This window comes from Aptenodytes forsteri, unplaced genomic scaffold, assembly GCF_000699145.1.
Source record: "Aptenodytes forsteri isolate BGI_AS27 unplaced genomic scaffold, ASM69914v1 Scaffold53, whole genome shotgun sequence".
In the NCBI taxonomy this organism is placed as follows: Eukaryota; Metazoa; Chordata; class Aves; order Sphenisciformes; family Spheniscidae; genus Aptenodytes; species Aptenodytes forsteri.
This window is the reverse complement of record NW_008795909.1, coordinates 8156812-8167180: the sequence shown is the minus strand read 5'-3', so window position 1 is coordinate 8167180 and position 10369 is coordinate 8156812. Positions and strand designations below refer to the sequence as shown.

At 53.7% G+C, this 10369-nt stretch overlaps 1 protein-coding gene across 1 annotated transcript; it reads right to left on the bottom strand.

Moving 5' to 3' along the window:
• Positions 1-5251: 5251 nt before the first annotated feature.
• On the bottom strand, positions 5252-9874 carry FAM3D (family with sequence similarity 3 member D). The gene is made up of 9 exons (XM_009284395.2): positions 9862-9874; positions 8992-9273; positions 8652-8672; positions 7857-7980; positions 7596-7654; positions 7170-7220; positions 5814-5898; positions 5552-5678; positions 5252-5341 (listed from the first exon to the last, which is right to left on the bottom strand). Exons 1-9 carry the CDS (start codon positions 9872-9874, stop codon positions 5252-5254), a joined length of 852 nt encoding a protein of 283 aa, XP_009282670.2.
• Positions 9875-10369: the final 495 nt, after the last annotated feature.

Sequence of the window (10369 nt, the reverse complement as noted above, 5' to 3'; positions counted from 1 at the left end):
GGGATTGCCTTGCACTCCACAATCCGCTACTGTAATCCCCTTGGAGTGCTGCTCTGGTCTAAGCTTAAAAGGGGTGCAGCTGAGACTGCTAATGCAGGCAGTGCTGGCGAGGGGTGCCGAGCCTTCCTTCTGCTCCGTGCTCCTGTGCGGGTGCCCTCTGGGATGTAGATGGTGGATGGGGTCATGCCTGGCAGAGCCCCTGACCTGCCCCGTGCCCTGAGCTGGGCTGGTTCTACAAGGGCTGGGGGAAGAAGAGCTTTCCTGCCCATCACCTGGACCCAACCTGGTCCTTGGGGAGGGCTGGAGCCTGCTGTTCATGCCCACCCTGGAAATGCAGCAGAAGGAGCTGTCTTTTTTCCATCCCCCATCAGCTTCAGCCTAAGTGTAAAGCACTGACCCAGGAGCTGCCACAGGTGTCCCTTGCTTGGTGCTAGCCATGAGGTGGCACAGGCTTTTGTCAACCTGGGCAATGTTTGGGGGGCTGAAACGGGAGTGAAATCTCTGACCTTTTGGTGCCCATGAAAGTAAAACTGCCTCAGAGCTTTTTGGGGCTGCCAGCGAGCTGAGGGTGAGCTGGCGTGACGGGAGAGCCCGAGCTCCTGGGAGCGTTTCAAAGCCAGGCCGTTCAGTGCTGGACTGTGGAGGGATTGTGGTGTTTTGGAAAGCCGTCCAAAAGCCATCCAGTCTGGGGGTCGGGAGGCCGGCATAGATCACTTTGAGTGCAGCAGGGCTGAACTGGGTGGCGCTGAGCCAAGCCTGACCTAACCAGCTTATTTCCCTGCTTTCAGTAATGCCCGTACAAATACGCCGAGGCCTGAAGGTCACGGCCATGTGAGCAAAGGTCTGGGGATTAGCTGTAGGCAGAGCGCAGCTCCTCCCGGGTGTGCCGTTGTAGCCCTGAGCCCTGGGAATGACTGTGGCTCTCCTGTGTGCTGGAGCCAGCGCAGCATTGGCACCTCAGATGGGTGCCGGAGAAACAGAGGGCTGGCTGGGAGCAGCACCTCCTGTACCTGGCACTTCTCTGAGGTCCAGGAAAATAGATAAATGTTTCCTTGTCCCACATCAGCACTGATTTTCCTTCCGGGTGTTGGTAATGCTGGTCCGTGGGTTGCTTTTACGCATGTTTCCCCTGCAACAGTGTCTAGCTCTGGTTTTGGAAGAAAGCCCAGCAGGTTTGCAAACTTCTGCAGGGCACTTGGTTTGGATGTGCCCACACCTCTGAAGGCCACAGACCATGCTCAGCTGAGCATGCAGGGTCCCTCCTGGGTCAAAGGGTCACTGCTGTCCCCGTTGCAGTAGAAGTTACTGACCTAGTGTGGTGCACAAGTGCATTTCTTAGAGCTGGGAGACAAGCTCCAGAAGTCTAATACCGGATCAAGGCATCACAACTGAATAGTGATGATGCATCTGTAGGCACTAATGTCATCAGACATGAAAGCAAAATGACATCTAACAGCATCCTCAGCACAACCATCTCTCTGTGCCTCTGCATGGCTCTGACTCCGTAAAGCCCTGTTTCCTTTCGGAGCTGTTTGAGTGCTCTCCCGGGGGGATTTGGAGGAAAGGGAGATGTGTGTGGGTGCTGTGGGACCTGGCCTGGGTCCTCCCTGTCCTGGGAGGGAGCTGGCAGCAATTCACAGCCCAAGAAATACTTGGGGCTCACTCTGCACCGCCCACAGGCTGCTGGATGCGCTTGGAGCAAGCCTGATGTTTCTTCCCAGAAAGCCAAACTTTGCCTGTCGTAATGCAATGCTCTGATCCCCTCCTTGCTGTCCTGAAAGCCCCGGCAGGCCTCCATGCTGAGCCCATCAGGTGGAATTACTTAATCCAGCCCTGACAAGTGACACCCGCGCTGGGAATGTGTCTGTTCCCTCTAATCCCTTGCTGCCATCAGCTGCCTTAGCACGCGCGGGGCAAAACAAGCAACATGTGAGCAGATGGTGCCTTCTCCATCATCCCGCCACCGCTTTAGTAGCCCCAAATAAAACCGCCCCGTTACCTTTTTCCCGTGAGCCGCCCCCATGGTCCGATGTGCCGGCTGTGCCCTGCTCACCGAGGGTGTGGGACTGGCCGGTTCCCTGCGGTCACTGGCCCCGTTACTCTCGGGGGGATGCGTGGCCGTGCAGCTCCCGGCCCCTCGGCGGCCACTGCGGGGAGACACGGGTGAAATCCAGCCCGTCTGCAGCGGGGCCGAGTGGTAAAGCTTGCTTTTCCTCCCTTCTCCCAGCACGTGGAGAACTCATTTTCTTCATGCACCTAACGGCTGGCTCGCGCCCAGGCTCTGCCTGGGCACAAAGGCAGCTTTCATGCTGCGGATGCCCGGTTTCTAAGCTGGGATCCGTATTTTGAGAGGCTGTGGAAGATTACAGTAATTGCACTTGACAGGGCAAGATGTCACAGGATGTGGATTCGCCTGGCTGTGGGGCCCCGGCACCCGTTGGTCCTCGCCTGTGGCATCCTTCCTAGCTGCTGCTTTGGTGCTTTGCCGAAATAAATCCATACCCTCAAAATACGACAGGATTATCCCTCTGCTACCTGCCTGCATCCTGGCTCTTGGCTCCTACCCAACACTGGATTTTGCAAACTCTGCTCCTGCGAACGCCCCAGGCTGCCTGTTTGCTGCTGGAGCACACCGTGGCCCCATGGTGAGCCCAGGTTACCCGGAGCTGCGTCCTGGGAGGCCGGGCAGGTCAGGGCTTGTGTTTGCTGAAGTCTCTGGGGGATGCAGCATGGTGAAAACCAGCCAGGTAGGTGCCTGTCTTTGCAGTAATACAGCTTTCAAAATGCCAAGGCACTAAAAAACTCCATTTAGGGATCGCTGTCCCTGCACTCAGCAGCCTTTTCAGACCTTTTTAAAAGATGAGCAAGTTAAATTTGACTTCTGAAGCCATATTTATACCCCTGCCTCCCAGATTCTGGACTTTTGAAAAACTCAGATTTATTTATTGGGACATGGTGACTTTGGCAGGAATGGCTCCTCAAAACACTGGCTGATGATTAAGGTCCCTGCACAGGAGTTGCACTTTCAGCTCTCCCTATTTATTGAAAATAGTGGTGTACCTTAGTAATTGCTCAGCAATAGATTTGGAGCTAGTTTTAACTGTTGGTAGTGTGCTGAAAAAGAAATTTCCTTTATTTTGTCTTTAAACCAGATTTCTAATGTGCATTGCACAGGGCTAGGAAGAGCTTCCCGTGGCTGAAAGGGGCTGGTTGTTTTCTGGGCTGTAGCTGATGCTGTGTGCCAGTTTACCCCATACAGCCACCTTTACAGCTCTTAGGCCGTTTTCAGTTTGGCTTACGAGCGAATCTAGATCCTTTGAGGGGGCTTAAAATAGTTGGCATATTTATGCTGGCAGTGTGGCAGGGCTGTGTGATGTGAGGGCTGTTGTGTCTGTTGCGTTGTGTTATTTCTCGCTGCTGCCATGGGTAGGGATGATTCAGCGCTTGGGATTAACCGCTGCTGTTGCAGCAGATTTAGGGATCGATTTATGGTGGAGGCTTCCCTTGGTGCGATCAGGTGCACATTAAGAGCGCAGGAGGATAAGCTGGGGTAAAATACTACAGCTATTGGGGAATTCCTCTGTGATGGCTGTTTGGCAGTTTTATTTCAGTTTTGACTTTGGAAATTCTTGTAGGTGTTACACAATTTATTTTGGGATTTTTCCTTGGTTAGGGAAAACCGGTTGCCTCACTAGTTTTGGATGGTGGTGCTGGGTTTTGGATCCAGGGTTTCATCCCCAACGTGGCCAGTGTAGGACAGGCTGTGTCTCTTCCTGGCCTTATCCTGCCAACGCTCCTCACTTCTTCTGCTCACCTGGGGTGACCTGTGGGCTCAGAAAACAAATGTGAACTGCCTGTAGAAGCTGTGCTGGGGCAAACCCTGCTGTTAGAGGCAGAAAAGGCTGTCCAGGATTGCCTTGTGTTACCCTGCACAGCTCCAAGCGCTCCAGCAGAAATGCTCCACCCTCATGTTCTGCAAAACTGCTGGTCTGCTTTAAAGAATGGGGAAAAAACCGATACAATCATAGGAAATTAAAATCTGTATATGATGCAAATTTATCCGTGTCCATGATGACAGATAAGCCCAGGCCATCACTCATGCAGCTTATCTGATCTCAGCACTGCTTGCTCTCAGGGAGGTTTTGGGTACAGACGGTGCTTGGGTGAATGCACCCGGACACGAGTCGGGGGCAGATGCTCCCCCAGGACCTCCTCGATGTTGGGCAGCAGCATGGGAACCACCCTGGAAGGAGGTCTGTGGGGCTTTGCTGGCCTGTGTTTGGGCAGGGGTGTCTCCTTTCCCAGTGGTGTCGGCTGGCCCTGGGTTGGGGTGCAGCTCCTGGAGGAAAGCGGGTGCATGGGTGCCAGCCCGGGTGTGTTGTATAGCTCCAGACTGATGCTGGCTCCGGCTCTCCCGGTAAAAGGCTCCCACCTATTGGTTATGCTGCACAACTTCAGCTGGCTTGAGAAACTTGCGCATCCATCCCTGCCTCTTTGCCGAGCAAAGTCAGGTTGGCACCTCGCTGGCGTTATCCTGACCTTTGATGGGGATGTACCACGGAGGATTTAGCTTGGATTTAACCCAGGAAAGATGCAACCAGGTGTGGGAAACACTTTGGTCTACAAATATTAACCTATATTGCTGCAAGCCATCCCTGTGGCCATCTGGCCTTACTGTGGCCATAGGAGACAGCGGGGGGTTGGCAGGAGCTCCCGGGGGGGAACCACCAAGGCCTGAGCATCCCCAGGAACGTCTTTGCCCTGTGCCGTGGCGGAGGGGAAGCACCTGTGTGCAGTGCCGTGGGATGGGTGATGGTGATGCCCAGCTGGTGGCAGAGGACATGGCAATGCTGTGCCTGCAGGGAAAAGCCTGGATTATGCTTGAAAATGAAGTGAGAAGGTAGTGTTTTATAATCAGATATCTTGTTTAAGATCTGAAAAACCTTCTACAAAGTTTTTGGTTTAAAGACAGAAAAATAAAATACCCCAAATTGACCCATAGACAAGGACAGCTTGGCTGAAACCTGGCTGGGTGTTTGCTCAGGCTCTGCAGGCACTTGCACAGCTCTTCTCCAAGCCCTGCACAGCCCCTGCTGTGGAACAGCTGGTCCCTGGGATCAGGCAGCTGCTGCTGGGCTGTGTGACCGGGTTGGGGGGGGCTGGGGTCAGCGTGATGGGGCTGGGGTCCCTGCGATGGGGCTGGTGTCCTGGCGAGACTGGTCTCACCTCTGTGGCAGGCTGGGGCTTGATGCTAATCCATCTTCATGGGGACACAGCCCTGCATCTCCAGCAGCTCAGGCCAGCCGTTGTATTTATTTGTCTCCTTAGCATTTTTGATGTGCTGGAGTAAAAAAAAGAGAGCGAGAAAATGAATGAGGACGTTGGTGACATAGTGCAAGTTTGCAACGTGACAAAACTTGCAGCTTGGCTCGACATGGGGGATAACACCACTGGCCCACGTCTTCCACAGACAGGTAGGTGAGATGGAGCTCAGGAGGTGCTATGAAGAAGAAGGAGCCTCCAAAGCTGGTGGCAGGGGAGGGCCACATACCTCTTCAAAGGGGCTCTTGTTCATCAGCCCTTTCGCTCCCAAGAAGACCCAGTTGTCCCGGAAGCCCAGCTGGCTCACGTGGCTGCTGCCCAGCTCCACAAAATGTGCCCGTACTTGGTCGTTCATCCTGAAAGAAGGTGTTAGTGTGGTGCCAGGTGGGTGTTCCCTCCTGTCCCCTCTCTGTTCCTGGCAGCACCACCTCCAGCTCCCCCCAGCTGCTGTTTTTTGGGGAGCCAGGCATCACTCCCAGGGCCAAACTCACTTTGTGGCAGCATCATCGTAGCTGGCCAATAGCACGATGGTGCCGTGCTTGATCTCTCGGAGGAAGGTATCCAGTTTGTTAATGTCTGGGAGAGAAGAGAATTAGGGAAAGAAAAAGGGATTTAGCAGCTGCGTGGCAGCTGGGGGAACCTCCTCTGGGTCGGTGGGAAGTATCCTGGCTGTGCTGGTGCTAGCTAGGATTCGGGGTCATGGGCTTGGGGAAGGACTGGCTCCCAGATGCTGCATTTCCCATCTTGTGTTCCCACCTGGGCTCTCCTGCAGTGCCGGGGGCTGGCGCTTTCCTCCTGCCAGCACGACAACTGCAGGGGGGGAATTTGCGTCTAAAGTTTGCTCACTAACTGTGAAATCTGGTTACTTCCAAGCACCAGAAACGAGCCTGCTCAGCTGCAGAACTGCCTGCCCTGCAATCCTGCCTTCAGCTGTGTTGCAGGAAAAATTCCTCATCCCGCATCCATGGGATGCTCGAGTCCAATGCCCCATCTAGTGGCACAGGAGCCGACTGCTGTCTCCTTCCCGGTGCCTCTCCCACCGCGCGTCTTGCTCGCAAACTTAGACGGAAATCTTATAATATTGATGTTTCTCCTTAAAACTACAGAGTTACCAAGAATAAGTTGCAAAACCAAAAAGCAGAAAGGGGTGACTGATCCCTGGAGAAGGCTCAAAGAGCAAAGGGTGTAAAACAAAAGCACTATAGACATGGTTTTAGCACGTGATTTCGAGGACTCCTGCCAAAACTCTGGAAATTTTGGTAACAGGTTTGCAACAACGGTGAGATTTACAGCATCCTGCAAGTCAGTGCCGGATGGGCTGTGAGAGGGTGCTGCCCCAGCTCAGGGCATCTTCTTGCTGTTAGGAAGATTGTTTGAAGCCAGCAGGCACAGGGTCATGGTCTTTGCTGCCACCAGGCTCCACTCCCCATGCCCTGAGCTCCTCATTTACCCTCCTGCAAGAGGCAGGGGAACAAGCTGGGGCTCAGCCACCACCAGCATTCAAAAACTGAGTTGAAAGCTGCAAAATCTCAGGATTAGTGTAACTACCTGATCTCAGAAAGTAGCCTTTCTCAGGTCTCGAGTGCCCTGGTTTATTCAGTTTAGTGGAATTATGTTTTTCAGGCTATTACGTGCACCTAAGAGAAGTGAGAAACCAATCTGGATGCGGATGCATTCCGAGGACTCCAGGCTCAATGGCCTCAGGGAAAGCTGAGCTTTTACTGCCTGAGCTGGCAATCCTGGGCAAAGTCCACTAGACTTTATCATTAAATACACGACAGAGGAGCCAGCAGTGCCGGTGTGAGCCCTGGTTGGGAACCACCAGGCAGCAAAGCAACCGCGCTTACCTCCGGAGTACATGTCGAATGTGTCTGCTTTCAGGAGCTGCCCGCTTGTTCCTGGAAGGTTAAAATTCAAAACAGAAAACAGTGAGTTTGCACTGGGGTGGCTCGAGGCTTTGCCTGGCCACCAGCTTGGGGTTCCTGCTGCTGCAAAACGCTTTGCTCTTCCCTCAGTGTGTCATATTTGCTGTGATGGCGAATGTGGTGCTCGGTGGAGTTCATGGAGCCATCGTGCATGACCCAGGTGGGTTTGTTTCCAACTCCCTGGCAGTGCTTGCAACCATAATTGTGGCTGTGCACCCATGCAACACTGGACTGATGCGCTTTTGGGTCAGCTGTGGTGCCTGGGATGGGGTCCCCGGTGGCCTGTGTCCTCCCAGGGGAGAAAGGGACCCCAGCCGTGGGGAGGTGGTTAATGCCCACCCAACTCACCGTTCACCAGTGCGATGTTCAGGCCCCTGCCAACATTGTTTTTCACGCTGCTCATGAGGCTGGAAAGGAAAGCAGAGAGCACCAGTCAGTGCAGAGATGCCCTGGAGAGGCTGGGGCCAGTGAAAGAGTGTGATGGGGCAACATGTGGCTGCAGATAGCAAAATGCCCCCAGAAGCAGTAGCAAAGAAAACTATTTCCAAACTCGCCCTATTCAAGCCCAGGCCAGCCGTGGCTGCCCTGTCCACACCATGTGTTGCTTACACTGTGCCATCAAAGCAGATGGAGGGTCCCACCACGTTTGCAGCACCACTGACGATCTTGAAGGCGAAATAGTTCTGGGAGCAGCTCTTCTGGTTCCCACACTTGTGCCGGGGCAGCTGCTTGCCTGCGAGGGAGGAACGGAGCTGCAAGCCATGGCGTTGGCCCTGTGGGGGGACACTGGCTGTGTCCCCGAGGGGCTGAGCAGGGCTGGCACTGAGGCACAGTGGCCCACTAAGGGGGCAATGCCTGGACCAGCTTCTTGCATGAAGGAGGCTTGTCCTGGGACTAGGACCAGCTTCTTTTCTGAGGTTTATGGTGTCAAAGCTTGGGGTGGGACAAGCTGGCCGGGGCGCTGGGTGCTGCTCTGGGTGTGAGCAGCAGGACGGCACAGCTGGTGCCATGGGAATTGTAGAGGGGCGTGTGCCGGGGAGCATTCGGAGCTGGTGTTCATTCAAGGCCAGCCCCTTGTGGCTTTTCTGCCCAGAGCTTCCGCATTCTCAGCCAGGGTAGGGACCTGTGCCACGCCGCCCGGATGGGGCCCGCAACCTGCTTCCTGCTGTAGCCTGGCCTGGGGGTGTTTCTGCTGGGGCAGGGAGAACATGTGAAGGTTCATGTGCTTGCACACCCCGCCAGAGACATTGCTGCTGTGTGCAATGACAAAATTCCCCTGCGTTTGGGAGGGTGGGATTTTGCCTTGGGAAGGGAGCTCTCGAGGGTAGCTATCATGCTTCCACCGTCACCCTCAGCCCCGGAGCGGTGTTGCGTGATGGAGATGAAGTCAAGAGCGGTACTCACTTCTGGGCTTGTCTGTGACACCTGTGGGTACCAAGCAGGAGGGTTAGACACCCTGGAGAGCTGCTGGCTCTTCCCCAAGCCAGGAGCAGCTGTTCAGGCACTGTCTCTCCAAAACTGCTCCCTGTGGCTGCAAGCACGCCTGGAGCCACCTGCCCCAGTGCAGCTTCCACCTACGCTGTCCCCTCCCTGCCCTGATGATCAGAGCTGGTGGCTATAGCCTTGGCCAGGTACTGCAAGTGCAAATGTTCATGGCAACTATGTGTAGCTCTGGGGTCTGGCTCGCAATGGGGCTGCCCGCACCCTCCCTCCAGACCTGGTTGGAGCCCTGCTGGTGCCTCACCGAGCCAGCTCCGCAGGCTGATAGCTTTCCATCTGTGCTCAAAGTACGTCTGCATGATGAACCAGATGCCCAGCAGCGTGATGAGCAGTGCTATGTACCGGATCATGCCTGCGAGGGGTGGGAGAGGAGCCAGGTGAGAGCAGCAGCAGCAGCACGGGTTGGGGACCAGAGCATCCTTCTGGCTTCTTGGGGACTTGGTCCATGTGTGCAGGACCAAGGCACAGGGTGACAGCCAGTGCTTATGTGGTGTGGGAAGGCAGCTAACACTCCTTCCTTCATCCTCTAAAAAGACTCTGATCTCTTAATTAATATCTCTAGAGCGTGTGGTGATGCTCAGATAGGCATTACCCTTCTACTGGGAGGCACTATTCATATTTCTCTCTGCATTAAAGTAAATCTGATAATTAGTCAGAAAGCTATGTAAATCCAAATATTTCTTATGTTCCCAGTACTGGGAAGGCTGCTATCCCCCAATTAGTCACTAGCTACAGCCGAGCAGCTGCTAATACAAATGTGATTGGCATTTGGCTTTAAAGCAGCGCTCATCAGAGCAAAACGTTCCAGTCCTGCATGGAAAGAGAGTAGAAAAATATACTTATATTGCAGCTGAATGGCTCTTATGGAACCAGGAACGTCTCAATAGCCATCTCTTCCCAGCTGCGGAGGGTTTCACTGGGAAAAATACAACAGGCTGAAATCTACACAAATCTTTTAAAAACCTGATGCTTATACAAAGGCCCTTTCCCATGGCCCTGGCAGGGGAAAAGGTCAGGGTAGCTGGACTTGGAAGGGGACATGTAAATGAGAAGGAGGCATAAAGAACTGTAGAAAAATGGACAGAGAAAAGTAAATCTCTGTCTCCCTCCTTACCTGTCGCCCGCATGGTGGCGGGGAGAGATAGCACAACTGAGGAGGTGGTCAGTGGTCACGAGTCACCCTGAGGAAAAAAGAGGAAATGCCATAAAGCATACCTGTAACTCACCGAATCCAGGAAGATATTAGATGAAAAAATAATTGCTATGTTTAGGCATATTTGCAATGACTAAGAGGTCACCGAAGATGTATAAATTCCTATCATCAGGCACATGTGCTTGGTCCTACCCTGATGTTGAAGTCCTGGCTCCCATACGTTGGAGCAGGCTGCACTGATTGAGCTTGCTTCATTTTTAAGCCTCTGAACTCTTCACTGTGACTGTCTGCTGCCCTGTGTGCTCCTGTTTCATGTCCTTTTCTCAGTAACAGACCATGCTTTTCTATTGTGATGAGCTCAAGGAGCACATTTTCACTCATGGCTTTCTGCAGTTCCTTCTGATTTCCTTCTGGGATTATGCGAAGCAGGTTTCAAATATTAGGGGCTGCAAAATGCCATCTGACAAGC